The sequence below is a fragment of the Phaseolus vulgaris genome, chromosome 4 (genome assembly GCF_051622355.1).
Source record: "Phaseolus vulgaris cultivar YP4 chromosome 4, ASM5162235v1, whole genome shotgun sequence".
NCBI lineage: Eukaryota > Viridiplantae > Streptophyta > Magnoliopsida > Fabales > Fabaceae > Phaseolus > Phaseolus vulgaris.
This window is the reverse complement of record NC_143501.1, coordinates 3,738,109-3,753,819: the sequence shown is the minus strand read 5'-3', so window position 1 is coordinate 3,753,819 and position 15,711 is coordinate 3,738,109. Positions and strand designations below refer to the sequence as shown.

Sequence of the window (15,711 nt, the reverse complement as noted above, 5' to 3'; positions counted from 1 at the left end):
TTTTCCTTCTTTATAATTTTTAACTTATCAAGTATTCTTCTTTCTCTATTCTCAATGTCCACAAAAAGCACCAATTTCGACCCATCATTGACTCTCTCAACATCAAAATATGACTTTGAATCTCTCTCCTTGTTCTTGTAAAAGCTAAACAGCCCAAGAAGAAGAAAAAACTAAATGCCAATGGAACAATGAAAAGGAAAGCCTACAATAAGTTATGAAAGAAAAAGATAAAAGAGGAGTTTCATCCTAACAAACAAGAGAAAGTGAAAAATGATCCCCCATGTTAGCTTAAGAGCATCTTTATATTGATGCTGTAAATATGGTGGCATGAAATCCATAGTCCGTGCAATGCATAAGGCAACTAAATAGCACAGTTGGTTACCATACACTAGACATATTTGTCTACTGTTAAAATTTGAAAAATATAGCCTCTAGTAGTAATTGTTATAAGATTTGAAAGTAGTGAGCAATCACAGAAATACAAATGTTTTTAAAATTTAATCAATAACTGTTTTTATCAAATATGCATCTATTCTAATATAGTAACATCAATGTCATACATGTTTGAGTTCTCCTGGTCTTGTTCTTGTTTTTTATCCATTTCACCAAACAGATGAGAAACTGTTCTCTTCTACTTCCTAGAAAAGCTTAAGTAGTTGAATCATGACAATAAATTTTATACGACCCCAAAAGAATGTTTTTCTTTATGGAGTTAAGTAATACCAACCATGAATGTGAAATCTTGCTGAAAAATTACATTTAGTTTCTATTGGTGTGATGCGATCACACCTTAATTCCCTTATTACCACATAGAACACTCACTGTCTAATGTAGTCCAAAATAATAGAAAAGGTGTCAAAATATAATCCAACACACGACCCATAAACAGCAATTAAAATTTCACTAATTGAAATTATAATTTAATAGACAATTATTATCTTTTAAGAAAAAAACCACCAATTTTCTCATGGCTGAAATCTAATTATAGTTGCCTTACACCTTAATACAAGGAATCCCTTTTTATTTTATTTTGGTTCTCTCTCATTGCTTGGGTCTTAATATATGAAAGTCTCATATTTCAAACTTAAATCAACACATTTTCTAACATTTAAGAAAAATACTCTCGGCGAAGAAGAAATTGTATGTGTGAGTGAGATTAAAAGATGAAGATAGCAAGAGTATGCCTGAAACACTTAAAAGTTATACTCTCATAAAACAATGAAATTTTAGAAGAATCTGATAATGAAAATAAATAAAAAATCATAATTTCTTTTTAAAAATCTTCAAAATCTGTCTCACTTAACAAACCTCTATTAAAATTAAATATTTTTATAGTGTATTTTTTTATTTTTTAAGTCAAATATATATCTTTTTTGCATGGACGTTTATTTCAATGTAGTTTTATAATCTTTAATTTTTTTTAATTAATCATAATTTATTTAAAATAAGTGAATGTGTTCTCTTATTAAATTAAATTGTTAACAAGTGACATGTGATATAAATATTCACAGTATGAAATGATAAATGTACGTAGATAAAGAGTCTGAGGATGAAGAACTAAAATGACAGAGAATATTTTGATTTGTTAAAATTGAAATCTCTTGATACTGCTCTTGACATCGACAAGGTGCTAATAATAACTTATGGAGAAATCACATGTAAAATAAGAGGACAACAAAAAATAAAAATAAGCAAATAAGAGTCAACAAAGAGGAGGTCAGAAAGAGGAGATCAGAAGTAGAAAAGAGAAAGTAAATTACACAATCACTAAAAAAAAAACAGTATCACTACGAAACAATGGGACTAAGAGTCTCTCAAGAAGAGGTGGTAATTATTCATACCAATCAAAATAATATATTTAGGATAATATTTAATTTAATATAATTATTTTTAAAAATTTAATTTATTTTTTTAATAAAGTTTAATGGTTATTACATCTTCATAAAACATGATAATTATTGATGATGTCACATACATAATAACATTAATTTGTACAGTATGGAACGAACGTAAATGAATATTTTAAAAAAAAATATTAACATTGTTTTTTTTAAATTATTATATTAAATTGAATATTAATTCTATATATAATATTATTTTTTTAAAAATCTCAATTAACCATAAATATGTGATAACTAAAGTTGATGTGATAAAAAATGATTTAATAAGTATAATATAAACTTTGAAAAATTAATTAATATTAAATAGAAGATAGAATTAATATACCACTGTTAAATAGTATATTCCACATCCAATAGATACTATTGAAAAAATACTTTATATACTAAATTCTCGTCATATCTTATTATAGATATTTTGTCTTTATTACATGACTTCATCATTATTAACGGAGATCAAATAAAAAAAACTCTAAAATTAAATTGCAAAGTCGGCCTTGTATTCATGATTTTTTACAATACACAAAAAAAAATCACATCTTTATCTTCATCTTTTGATGCTACACATAAACCATTTACACTTGAAGAATACTAACTTATATACTCACGTGTGTATGAGTAAATTTAGGAAAATTCAAAAAATATCATTCAAAATGGTGTTGTTGTGCTCTCTTTTATTTGGTTCGTTTCAATCTAGTAAATATTGACCATTTTGACACTTGAGTTGTCTACCAATTTGAATTGCATATTGCTGCTACAACTATCATGTACACGGATAAAAACTTATTATTATTATTTTCTTAATTTGGTTAGGTGAAAACTTGTCCCCAATTAACTATGAACAACTTTCATTAGCCTTAAATCACTTAAATCATGTTTGAAAGTTTAATTAGTAGTACACTCACCAGGTTATTCAAGTATCTACTTTTACTTATCTAAACAAGATATATAGTTTTACATAATTTTTAAAAGAAGTTTACTATATCAAGTATTAGATTATGGTTTTATTCTTCTTTGATTTTTTTTTTATAATATTTTTTCGGTTCAATTAGATTTCACTTAGTAATTCATTGTATTTAATTCCTAAAATTTAAGATAATGTGATATTCGTTCCTAATATTTAAAGAAATATTTTAATTCTTCTAATATAAAATATATGATTTTTATTTTTAAAATAATTTATTATTGATTAATGTCAAGAATTATTAAAAATATATTTTTTTACTGTACTCACCATCCCATCAGAAATGTGAATTGACAAAATTAACCCTAAGAGGTTTTAAGAACCTAAACAAACATTTATTTCTTCTCTGTCATTTTCGTTGTCACTGCTCAGAGCAGGCCGCAATGAGTATTCTGGGCGATTTTTGTGATTTTAGTGCGTGGGTTCTCAGTAAATATAAACAAACATGTGTGCTTCTTTTCTGTGCTATGGTTAGTGGATGGTTTTGGAAACGTTGTTCGTCAAAGAAGAAAGGTAAGATTCATTTATGTGTTGCTTTCGAAATTTATAATCCATAATATTTGTGTAAATGATAAATGTAGAATGAAATGGGAAAGTGCATAAATAAAATAATTTATTATTAATTAATGTCAAGAACTATTAAAAATATTTTTTTACTGTACTCACCATCCCATCAGAAATGTGAATTGACAAAATTAACCCTAAGAGGTTTTAAGAACCTAAACAAACATTTCTTTGTTGTCACTGCTCAGAGCAAGCCGCAATGAGTATTATGGGCGATTTTGGTGATTTTAGTGCGTGAGTTCTCCGTAAATATCAACAAACATGTGTGCTTCTTTTCTGTGCGATGGTTAGTGGATGGTTTTGGAAACGTTGTTCGTCGAAGAAGAAAGGTAAAATTCATTTTTGTGTTGCTTTCGGAATTTATAATCCATAATATTTGTGTAAATGATAAATCTGGAATGAAATGAGAAGGTGCATATATTCCAAAAAAGGTAGTCTAGGTAGTCCTTAACCTGTTTTTGAAAAGGGCTAACCATTTTAAATATTTTTTCCATTTTGGAAATCAATAAATGTATCCTAGAAAGAGTATTTCAGAATGATGTTTTTGTTTTTCAGATTTCCTTTTCTGAAGACTCTTTTCTTTGACCGAACATCCTATTTTATAACCATTTAAAATTATTAAGAATAATTTGGATATTTTAGAAGATGTAGGGTTGGAGAAAAAATATAGGAGTGTAAAAGAAACCCTCTTTCTGAAATCAAGAAATTTTAAATATTTAATTTTTTAAAATAATTTCAAAAGTTTATATTAAATTTGAAGAACTAAAAATAAAATGAAACTTATTAATTTATAATTTAAAAGGGTCTTAATCCATTTTTTTCTATTAGATGAAATTTTACATGCGGGAAAAATACTCTCGCAACATGTTCCCTCCTTACACAAATAATTGGGACCTAAACCCTAAAGAAGAACAGAAAACCCTCACTCTCTAAACTCTTTCCTCCATTTACTATCATAATCCCAAATTATTTCATCCTTCCTCTCCAGACTCGCAATTGTGATACTTACTATCCACCTTCCTCTGAAGTGTTCCATTTCAGTCATATAATCTGTATTTTATTCTTCTCTCATTCTCGTAATCTTCCTATTTGAATGTTTTAATCAGTGTATGTTTTTTTCTTTTTCATCCATTGTCGCAGTGCTTGCCTTTACAACTGTTTGGTGCATTGGCACATGTTTAGTAGCACACAACAGTTACGAAAGGGCTCTAATTTGATTTTGTAGGAAATATGCTAATGCTTGCCTTTTATAAGCTTACATAGTTGCAACTTGTTTATATATTTGTTAGTACATGATATATTTATGATAATTGGTAAGTTTTCTCTCTCTCACCGATATGGAATTCGAGTTGAAGCTAGCTAGCTACAAGCCCAAAGGAAAAAGAAACATGAATATCGGCTTAAAAAATAACAAAGATGTTTTCTGTTAGAACTATTTATTTGCGCTCAACTTGGGTATCAGAATTTTCATATTTAGGCTGTATGAAAAAGGAAGGATTTTGAACAACAACATATAAATATCAAGTGTTTGGTGTCTGGGGTTGTTTTCAATCTGAAGGGTTTTGGACTGATTTGTTTTGCTTCCCTCTGCAATTTCATTTGTTCTGTGGCAAGAATACTTGAATCAAGGGTCTTCCCTTTTTGTTTTTTGACCCCATAGTTTTTTTTGTGTGGTTGATGTGTGGTGTTCACTGTCACTGATATGTTTCTGTTTAGTTCTTATGTTCAGTGATGTGTTTGTTTGTTTGGACATCTATTTCAGAATATGCAATGCAAGGTTATGAAATTTTGTTGTGGCTATATTTTCCTTCAGTCCATCTTTCACACTGCTCTTTTAACCATGTTTCTCTTTAAATAGTTTAAACGTCAGACTCCATCTGTTTATACTTGCTGCATGTGTGATTTTCCTTTAAGTACATCAGATACACTCAAAATATTATAAGATATTTTAAGAAGTGATAGAAGTCACATTCTATTATGCACTATCTTATGTATCCATATTCTATTGCTTTCATTTATGTTACAAACAACTTAAGTTTCCTATTGGTAGGCTTCGCATCAGGTTTCTCATAACTGGGTCTGGTTTTAAGTTCTAATACACCAAATGAAGATAGTAACTGTTATCAATCTATCATTAACATACCTCATTTTTCTATATTATGATATGCAACTTCCTAGTAGCTATCTGTATGTTTCAATCCCTGATATGATACTGTGTTGGTATGTTATTGCCTTGATATATGCTGTTTTAAAACTTTTTCTTTTTTCTTTTTAATAGTGTGTGAAAATAAGACGGCCTCAATCATGCAGAGCTCTCAGCAATGGGTCGAGAAATAGTAACATAAGTTCTCTTTCAATTATTTCTATATTTTATTTTGTACAAATCTAATTTTGAATGTTGTAACCCAGCCGACCAAGGAAAGTGAAAGATGTTGCCCACCAAGAAGAAGTTGTTCGAGTGCTAACAAATACCCTTGAAACTGGAAGTGTAATTATCCTTTTCAAATACCTACTTTTCCCTTTCCTCCTCCTCCTCTTCCTCAATGAATCAAGCTAATCTTGTATTGCAGTGCCCCTACATGCTCTTCTATGGTCCTCCCGGCACTGGAAAAACAACTACTGCTCTTGCAATTGCCCACCAGCTTTTTGGGTATCCCTCTTTAGTTTTATTTTCACAATTAGAAGAGCGCTTGTTTATTTCTAACTGTTATGCCAATTTCTTGTGATCAAGAGACCTTAAGCAGCTCTAACAACTACTAGCTTTGGTTGCTCTGTAGATCAAAATAAACAGAGCTGCTAAATAATATCTAATCAAGAATCCAAGATTGACTACATGTAATGGAAACCAAGGTGATATGAACTATCTGTTAAAACTTTCTCTTAAAATATGCTTTACACTCTTAAGAATATTTCAATAAACCTTTGTTAGTCAGTTTCACCATGAAATCATTTACCGAGTAAAAAGGAAATCAAATCTAATTTAAGGAATACCTTAAGTTCAAATATTTTCACAAAATTTATATAACTACCTTTGAATTCTTGACATGTTGAGTCATAGAGATCCAAAGACTATGCAAATTGTGCATCACTTTAATAGCAACTTATGGTAATAATTTTACTAGGAATATTTTTTGTTCAACTGTTAGAAATGAAAGACCTAATGTTATGCAGTAGAGGATCATTTTGAGGGTTGAATTTATCAAAATGTCAATTTTGTTTGTTTTATGAGTTGGGATTCATTGGTAGTAAAAAATGCTTCCGTTTTCTTCCTTAAGCTAATCTGTTGTGCTGATGGACACAATGGCACATGTAATTTAATTTCTAACAACTATATATTACCGACCTGAGCTCTATAAGTCCAGGGTGCTGGAGCTGAATGCAAGTGATGATAGAGGGATTAATGTTGTTCGTACAAAGATAAAAGATTTTGCTGTTGTGGCTGTTGGTACTAACAAGCGTAAGAAGTATGGGAAATATAATTCTCTTAAAAGTCTTTCCCCCTCCTTTCTCTGCTTGTAAGATTTGAATAACTTCCTCTTTGTTATGGTGTTTTGATATTGCAGGGGTCATCCTTGTCCACCATTTAAGATTATTGTTCTAGATGAGGCTGATTCAATGACAGAAGATGCTCAGGCATGTTTGTTATGTTTTTCATTTCTAACGTTGCTGTCTCAAAGTGTTCTGGTTTCACACCACCTTCAATTGCTGTACAGAATGCCCTGAGGCGTACGATGGAAACTTACTCTAAAGTTACAAGGTTCTTTTTTATATGCAACTATGTGAGCAGGTATCTTGTCTTTCATGCTAATATGTTCTTCTTAATTTGGTATTCTCATATCTTTAAGGAGCTAATGAGTATTATAGTCACCATGATGAAAGTAATTAATCCAAATAGTGCCATGGAGTGGTTGGCTCCAAAAAAGCTATAGCGAGTTATAGGACAATTGCTATTTTGAAGCTTTATGATACGCATAGCATAAGTTTTATACCACACGTATATATGCTGAAAAATAAGATAAGAACTCCTAAATTGAATAAATTCATAATTAATGACAAAAAAAAGAGTTTGAGAGATGAACACATTAATAACAACCAACATCAAGGAATCAAACAAGTCTAAGCCTAAGGTTTAAAGCACCTAAATAAATAATTTTAACTACAAAATTATAATAGATATGTCCATAAGATACCATGACCATGATTTCCATCAATTTTGACATGTAATGCTAATGAAGTTTTAATTATTCTTTTGGTCCCTATTGTTGCAACATTTCCCCTTTTAGCCCTTATAACCTAAAACATCTAATTTTGGTCCCTGTATTTGCATCTCTTTACCCTTTCGTTCTCCTTGCCAAGTGTTGGCTAACATTGTTTGAAATGAATGAGACGTGGTTCATTTAATCAACATTAATCTGAAATGTCGTTGTATGACTTTAGAGAACAATGACCCAAAGGGTAAAAACATGGCAATTATAGGAACCAGAAGAGAATGTTTTAAACTATAGCAACTAAAAGGGAAAGTTGTTGCAATTGTAGGTACCAAATGGTAATTAAACCTTATGGGGTGCATTGTAAAAGGACTTTTATTTTGTATCCAAAGGGATGGCAATGGGGTGGGACAAGTGCGGGTTTTACTATCTCATCCCATCCTTGAAGTAAACATTCATCCCCATTCCCATCCTTATATCCAACAATTATGAATTTTTTGTCTCATCCCCATGCCCATCAAGGAACATGTGTATACTTGTACCCAACCCATACTTGCCCCTTTGCTATTTCACATCAGTGTTATCAATATTTGATTTGATAATGGAAAATATCAATCCTTTATGAAGTTATAACAAAAACCATAACGGGTTATGGCAGAAGCATTGCGTCAAAAGAAATTCAATATATAAATACACCACAAATTTCAAACTTAAAATAGCAACAAAACATTTCCAACTTAGCCACTCCACACCTCGTCTCATGTAATTTCTTGATTTTCCACTGTCACCACAGCCTAATCAAACCTCGTGCAACAACCACACAACCTCATTAGATCTTGTGTTGCCGTTGCAAGCCTCCTTCTATCTGTCTTTTATGCCATCTTTCTTCACTGCTAGTATCTCATGATGCAAAAAGTGGCTGCCATGACAAACTCGCATTGCCATTGCCATGTTGTGGCATTGATTAGAAAATCCTCTGTTAGTTTCCACCATAATTGGTTTTGAATAACATTGTTTCACATTATTAAGAAAACCTCTAATGTCTAGTCGACATGAGATATCCAACACACCCTCCTCACGTTGAAACTATCAACTCGTGCGTGAGACTATATATTTATATTTATGGATGGTCTGATAGCAGCTCGATAGCGAGTGACACGATAGGCATATGAAACTCTCGCTAGGATAGATTCGAAATGATTTTGATACCATGTTAAGAAATGCTCTAATCTCTAGTTGATGTGAGATCTCTAACACACATTTTAATTAAATATTTTTTTTATAAAAAATAAAAATCACATTAAAGGAAACATGATATTATCAAGTATTAAATATTAATAGGATATGAATTTTATTTTCTCTAATGTCAAATATCAAGAAAAAAAATTATAATTGTATAAATATCAAATTAGAGTATTAAATAACAATTGAATAAAGGTCAAATAATTATAGAAAAGAGTAAAAATGACCAAATGTAAGACCTAGAAATAAGTTACAAAACTAAGGACCAAAGAAAACTTAATATAAGTTTTTTAAATTACCTAATAAATTAAAAGTGTTTTAGTAATTTAAAATGGGGATGAGTATGAGGACATGGATGAGTACTGGGAAATGTATGAAAAAAAAAACGGGGTAGATATGTACATATCCATTCTCATCCCCAATTTAATAAATTGGGTATTATCCATACCCGTACTGTAGTTAATGCGAGGATTTCTTGTCAAAATCGGGATAGGTTTGAATAATGCCCGCACATATGGGTTCATTTGCCATCCCTATGTCCAAGGATTGGAAGTTTATATAACCTTTTAAAAATTAATTTTTCAGGCAGCACCATTTCCTTTGAATGGACATTTACGGAGAAGAAAATCTAACATTCTTTAGTTAAAAGGAAAGTCTTAATGGAAAAAAGAATATCATGTTATTGTTATTAAATCACTTAATGTGGTAAGAATTTTGTATAAATGACATTATTCTTTGAATTATAGAAAACTTGTATAAGTATTTCTGGTAATATATTTGATCAACCAAATAAAACTTATCATTTGTGTGAATCATAATTCTCAAGATTCATATTGATCAGGAATCATGATTCCCATGTATGAAAAGTTGCTTTGGTATCAAACGCCATGTTAATGTGATATATTGATACAGTCCTTTTCCTTTTGTTCTTGTTAATGGTTTCCAAGGATAGAACACATTGACTTCATACATTATATGGTTGTCATTTTTTTTTCCATATGATTATAGAACCACTTGCTTCAAGATGTGCAAAATTCAGGTTCAAGCCATTGTCAGAAGAAATCATGAGCAGCCGGATTTTGTACATATGCAAAGAAGAGGAACTCTGTCTTGATGCTGAGGTGAGAACCTTATGGGCTGTTTAGTTCAGTGGAGGGGAAGGGAAGGAAGATGAGGGATTTTGATTAGATACTCTGTTTAGTTAAGAGGAAGGGAGGGGAGGGATATAAATGGAGAGGATAAGCAACTTGTTTCTTGTTTGGTTCACAAGGGGAGGGGAGACTTTTTAAAAATTAATTTACCTTCATTTCCTTGTTATTTTGGGTTCCCAAGTGTAAATAGGATTATTTTTGCCAATACATTTAAAATGTTTTAAATGACTTATCTTCCCCTCCAAATCTCCCCAATATTGGAGGGGAGCAAAAATTGAATGAGGGATTTGGCTCCCCTCCATTCCCAATCCAACTCCCCTCTCCTCTATTTCTCTCCAACCAAGCATGTTAGTTCTCACACAATGTAGTATCATTCTTAATGGTCAGTCTTTTATCTTTAGAGGTTTTGTTACATCATAATGGATTATTTTTCATGCCTTTGCTTCCATAGGCTCTTTCAACCCTTAGTTCTATTTCTCATGGAGATCTTCGCCGGGCAATCACATACTTGCAGGTGAGCGGCATTTCCTGGTCAACACATTCAATTTTCAAACAATTAAGTTATATGATTTCTATTTTCTTATAGTTTTCATGTGTAATTTAACTCAACCTCTTCACATCAAATAATGTAATCTTTCAATGTGATGCTTTTAACATATTCTGCTTGACTCCACCAGACTAATGAGTAACGTTCCAAGTATGTTAATTCTGTGTTGTTTCTTAGGGAATAATTGTTACAAGAAAAACTGTTATTTTTCTTAAAAATATTGTTTTACAGTTGCATGTTGTCTGATTTTTAGGACATGTTTTCCATTTTTATTTATATCTAGTACTGAATCAACGATTAACATCAATGGAAAGTTGATGCGGTGATGAGGTCAAAAGTTCCCTGCTGATAAGATAGGAGAGCCTGCGTTATAAATAATATTTGTTTGATTGTACGAGCTGTTGGGTTTGGGCTCACTTCCTATGTGGAGGCCCATTCCAACATTAACCTTTAGAGTTTTTCAAAAAGGGGCAGAGCCAGTAGCACATAGAGAAGAGAGAGAAAAAGTGAGAGAAAAAGAGAGAGAAAAGATTAAAGAGAGAGAAAGCTTCGCTCAGCAACTTCTGTCCACCATCGACTCTTTGTTCACCGTTGGATCGGGCTGAAATTTTGTCAGCAGGTTCATACAGGTAACTTCAATCTGACCGTTCGGATCTTGCAGAAGGTGTTTGAGCAGAGAGAAATTCATCTCACACTGCAGCAGCGTTTTTTAGCGTTTCTTTTGAGAACGGGAATTTTCAGATTGCTGCTGCCGTTTCGTCCACCGTTGGATCGGGCTGAACCTTTGTCAACAGGTTCATACCTCGTGGTTCTGCAGTTTGACCGTTCGGATTGTTCAAAAGTCACTGGAAAAGTGACATATATGCCGTGTACGGTAACTGCAGTTTGTGAATTTTTCAGGTTCCTTGTTCTCTGTTTTCATCTCTGTTGTATTGGTATTTGGCTGGTCATTGAGCACAAATTGTGCTGTGATTTGAGTCTCTTGTAACCATAATTTTTTATCATAGTGGAACCTTGATTGACTGGTTTGTGCCCATGGTTTTTACTTCTCACATTGAGAAGGTTTTCCACGTTAAAATTCTTGTGTCTTCTTGAAGTGTGTTAAGTGTTGCTGCCATTATTTGCTATTGCTGCTCACAGATTCTTGCAAGTTGGGGAAATTGTTATCCGTTGCGTATTGCTCTTGTTGAGATATTATTGTTATTGTATTGAATTTCCCATCAGAGTGGTATCAGAGCTCTTTGGTTGGAGCTATTAGACTGCTTGAATGATGGAGGCAAAAACAAATAAGATGGTTTGTTTGAACGACACTACTTATAACTTGTGGAAGTGAAAAATGAAGGATCTGTTATTTGTGAAGAAATTGCCCCTTCCTGTATTTGCTACTGAAAAGCCAAAAGACAAGACTGATGAGGATTGGAAGTTTGAGCATCAGCAGGTTTGTGGTTTTATTCGTCAGTATGTTGAAGACAATGTTTATAATCACATTGCTAATGAGGAAGATGCAAAATCCTTATGGAAGAAGATTGAGACTTTGTATGCCTCTAGTACAGGGAACAATAAATTATACTTGTTGAATTCCTTGATGAATTTGAGGTACAAGGAGAGCACTTCTATTTCAGATCACTTAAATGATTTTCAGGGGCTCCGAGATCAATTGTCAGAAATGGGCATCAAGTTTGATGACAAAGTTTTGGGATTATGGCTGCTGAATACTCTACCAAATTCTTGGGAAACATTTCGGGTTTCAATTACAAACTCATCCTTTTGTTCTTGTTAATGGTTTCCAAGGATAGAACACATTGACTTCATACATTATATGTTGTCATTTTTTTTCCATAGGATTATAGAACCACTTGCTTCAAGATGTGCAAAATTCAGGTTCAAGCCATTGTCAGAAGAAATCATGAGCAGCCGGATTTTGTACATATGCAAAGAAGAGGAACTCTGTCTTGATGCTGAGGTGAGAACCTTATGGGCTGTTTAGTTCAGTGGAGGGGAAGGGAAAGAAGAGGAGGGATTTTTAGATACTCTGTTTAGTTAAGAGGAAGGGAGGGGAGGGATATCAATAAAGAGGATAAGCAACTTGTTTCTTGTTTGGTTCACAATTCATTTCCTTGTTATTTTGGGTTCCCAAGTGTAAATAGGATTATTTTTGTCAATACATTTAAAATGTTTTAAATGACTTATCTTCCCCTCCAAATCTCCCCAATATTGGAGGGGAGCAAAAATTGAATGAGGGATTTGGCTCCCCTCCATTCCCAATCCACTCCCTCTTAGAATTTGAATCAAACAAAAAAGTTTTATTAAAATCCCTCTTCAACTCCCCTCTCCTCTATTTCTCTCCAACCAAGCATGTTAGTTCTCACACAATGTAGTATCATTCTTAATGTTCAGTCTTTTATCTATAGAGGTTTTGTTACATCATAATGGATTATTTTTCATGCCTTTGCTTCCATAGGCTATTTCAACCCTTAGTTCTTTTTCTCAAGGAGATCTTTGTCGGGCAATCACATACTTGCAGGTGAGCGGCATTTCCTGATCAACACACTCAATTTTCAAACAATTAAGTTATATGATTTCTATTTTCTTATAGTTTTCATGTGTAATTTAACTTAACCTCTTCACATCAAATAATGTAATCTTTGAATGTGATGCTTTTAACATATTCTGCTTGACTCCACCAGACTAATGAGTAACATTCCAACTGTGTTAAGTCTGTGCTGTTTCTTAGGGAATAATTGTTACAAGAAAAACTGTTATACCGAGAAAAACTCCTTGGGCTGCACGTACAAATCTTCTGTAAATTATACCGAGAAAGAAAATAGTTTTATATCAGAACGGCTTGAAATAATTTCAAACGATCAATCTCATACTAATCCATTATGAACTACAGTACCTTAAGAAACATTTTACCGTTGGGGCTGTCATTTCGAACTTGAGAAAATTTAAAACAGCAGATTCCATCTGCAAAACCTGCATCGGATAATTTTGCTTGAGATGTGAGGTCCTCAAATACATACATAAACAGTTAACCTGAAGCCTCAAATGAATTCAAACCAAACCTCGTCTTTGAAGTACGTGTTATCAGTAATGTAACAAAATTCTTCCACCTGAGGTGCACAAATCTCCTCATATTTACTGCAAACAAATACCAAAAACCAATATCAATACTAGAAACCCCATCAATCAGAAAAATTACGAGGAACTTGTATGACTCCTTACGAGGCAATCATCATGGAGGCAACACCAAGTAATTGTAATCTTTGTCTGTTCATCACATTTCCTGAAAGATACCGGTCAATGTAGTTTACCGTCAAATACAATGTATCAGGTACTAGTCTATACTCTTCAGCCACCTGCAATCCGAAACTGAGTTTAGCATGTAGCCATATACACCAGGTGTGGCACTGAACTATTATTGGAAAGAACAGCGACGTTCCCCCAAGAATAAAATATTACCTACATATTCCTATTTGCAATATAATAATGTTTGAGTTTAACATGTGTAGTTATCAACAAACATCATTTACCTCCACAAGCCAGTCAATCAATATTGCACGCATGCTGGGGTTTATGTCCTTCTGAATTCTCTCCATGAAGTCTGTGGAAGGCCTTTTCTTTGCCTAATATTTCAAAAACTAGAAAATATTAGACCAATACGACATTCTAAAATAAACAGCAATTATTCTAATAGCCACATTTTCTTTGCTTACCCTGATCATAAAAACAAAAATAACAGAGATCACTGCATATATTTTTCAAATGTAGCTTAACTATACCTCAGACGCACGAAGGTGCTTGTAGATATCACAAGCAAAGGATGCGCAGAGCTGAGGATCCGCGTAATTGTTATCAACATTGACAAACTTATCCCCTTTTTCCAACTCAACAAGTATGTCTCTACTACAAATGTTGCCTGCAAAGACTTCAATCAATATCTAATGTAAAAACATGAGCAGATAATTTTATATTCAGTAGAAGTGACCAGAATGAAACCTGATTCGGCAGAATCAGAGATATTGAGATTGCTGAACGTCTTCCTCTCAATTGAATCAACAGCCGCAATATCACTATTGTCCACATATTCAATGTCAGGACTCTTGAAGGAGTCACAAGAAGACATCGACTCATCCATAGAAACCGACATTGCATCAGATGTACTAGGTGAAGCTTCCAGCACCGGAGGAGGAACAGTAACAGTGACAACGAGTGGAGGAGGAGGAGCTTGATTCCTCGCAGGGAGAGAATTAGCCTTGGGGAAAACAACTGCATTAATAGGTTTGACATTCGCCAACGCAGGCCTTTTATTGCCTGAGCAGAGCGGAACAGGCTCTTTCTTCGTCTTCGCGAGTTTAGCTGCGCACGAAACCTAGCAATGCGAAATTCGCAAGAAGCAATAGTTAATGAAGCTGTTTGCGATGTGTGTTAAGTTTGCAGAATTAGTTAAAAGAGGAATTAGTACCGAAGAGGAAGAGTTGCGGTGAGCGACGGTGTTGGTGAGGTTAGAGAGAGGTGGACGCTTCTTTGGCACGTTTGTAGGAGCGACTAAAGAGGAGGAGGTAGAGGAGGAAGAGGTGGTGGATGCAAACGGTTTCTAGAGGAGGAGGTAGAGGAGGAAGCAGTGGTGGATGCAAATGGTTTCTTCTCTTTGTATGAACCTATATTAAATAGGAAATTTAGTAACTAACCATATAAAACTAAATAAAGAAATTATAAATAACTTCAATTACCATTTCAAATGAGCTCCAATTTCGCTCACATCCAGAAGAGCTACAAGTCAAGCTTAGAATTCGGATAGCAAACCTCTTCAACTCTGGAGTTCTATACCCAAACATCTCCCACCATTCTCCAGGAAGTATTGTTTTTCTACTTTCCTTTGCGTCATCCATTGCAAAGGCTCCTCTACCAAAATGATACTCAACAAGTTGCACATTAATTATCCTTCTTTCAGCAGCATCCTTAACCAATCTTCTCATGGATGTATACAAGTCTTCTTTCACCTCAGGATCATCAGATCTAAACTCAGGTTCATAATGGAATTGAGGATTGAGATAGTATGCAGCTGCATGTAGAGGCCTATGAAGTTGATTATCCCATCTTGCATCAATTATTTTCCAAACCTCTTCATAGCTAC

At 33.2% G+C, this 15,711-nt stretch overlaps 3 protein-coding genes across 3 annotated transcripts; 2 read left to right on the top strand and 1 right to left on the bottom strand.

The window, feature by feature from the left end:
• The first annotated feature begins 3,688 nt into the window (after positions 1–3,688).
• LOC150027806 (replication factor C subunit 4-like) lies at positions 3,689–6,167 on the top strand. Its single transcript, XM_090301083.1, has 4 exons — positions 3,689–3,755; positions 5,705–5,762; positions 5,836–5,914; positions 5,997–6,167. The coding sequence occupies exons 1-4, from the start codon at positions 3,710–3,712 to the stop codon at positions 6,150–6,152; spliced, it is 339 nt and encodes a 112-aa protein (XP_090157209.1). The 5' UTR covers positions 3,689–3,709; the 3' UTR covers positions 6,153–6,167.
• A 97-nt stretch (positions 6,168–6,264) lies between these two features.
• LOC150027805 (replication factor C subunit 4-like) lies at positions 6,265–12,586 on the top strand. Its single transcript, XM_090301514.1, has 5 exons — positions 6,265–6,276; positions 6,775–6,890; positions 6,990–7,059; positions 7,140–7,213; positions 12,417–12,586. The coding sequence occupies exons 1-5, from the start codon at positions 6,265–6,267 to the stop codon at positions 12,559–12,561; spliced, it is 417 nt and encodes a 138-aa protein (XP_090157640.1). The 3' UTR covers positions 12,562–12,586.
• A 718-nt stretch (positions 12,587–13,304) lies between these two features.
• LOC150027804 (cyclin-A1-1-like) lies at positions 13,305–15,168 on the bottom strand (the record flags this gene model as incomplete). Its single annotated transcript, XM_090301513.1, has 8 exons — positions 13,305–13,374; positions 13,474–13,550; positions 13,640–13,715; positions 13,800–13,933; positions 14,108–14,200; positions 14,357–14,493; positions 14,574–14,946; positions 15,040–15,168. Coding segments are annotated over 8 exons (1,089 nt in total), but the record flags the coding sequence as incomplete, so codon positions are not given.
• Positions 15,169–15,711: the final 543 nt, after the last annotated feature.

What these genes read in the sequence shown, in the direction of transcription:
- LOC150027806 (XM_090301083.1), top strand. Translation starts at nt 3,710, where the DNA reads ATGGTTAGTGGATGGTTTTGGAAACGTTGTTCGTCGAAGAAGAAAG. An exon ending in TTGTTCGTCGAAGAAGAAAG is followed by an intron (nt 3,756 to 5,704) that starts GTAAAATTCATT and finishes TCTTTTTAATAG; the next exon opens with TGTGTGAAAATAAGACGGCC. An exon ending in ATACCCTTGAAACTGGAAGT is followed by an intron (nt 5,915 to 5,996) that starts GTAATTATCCTT and finishes CTTGTATTGCAG; the next exon opens with TGCCCCTACATGCTCTTCTA.
- LOC150027805 (XM_090301514.1), top strand. An exon ending in CAATGACAGAAGATGCTCAG is followed by an intron (nt 7,060 to 7,139) that starts GCATGTTTGTTA and finishes ATTGCTGTACAG; the next exon opens with AATGCCCTGAGGCGTACGAT. An exon ending in ATATGCAACTATGTGAGCAG is followed by an intron (nt 7,214 to 12,416) that starts GTATCTTGTCTT and finishes TTTTTTCCATAG; the next exon opens with GATTATAGAACCACTTGCTT.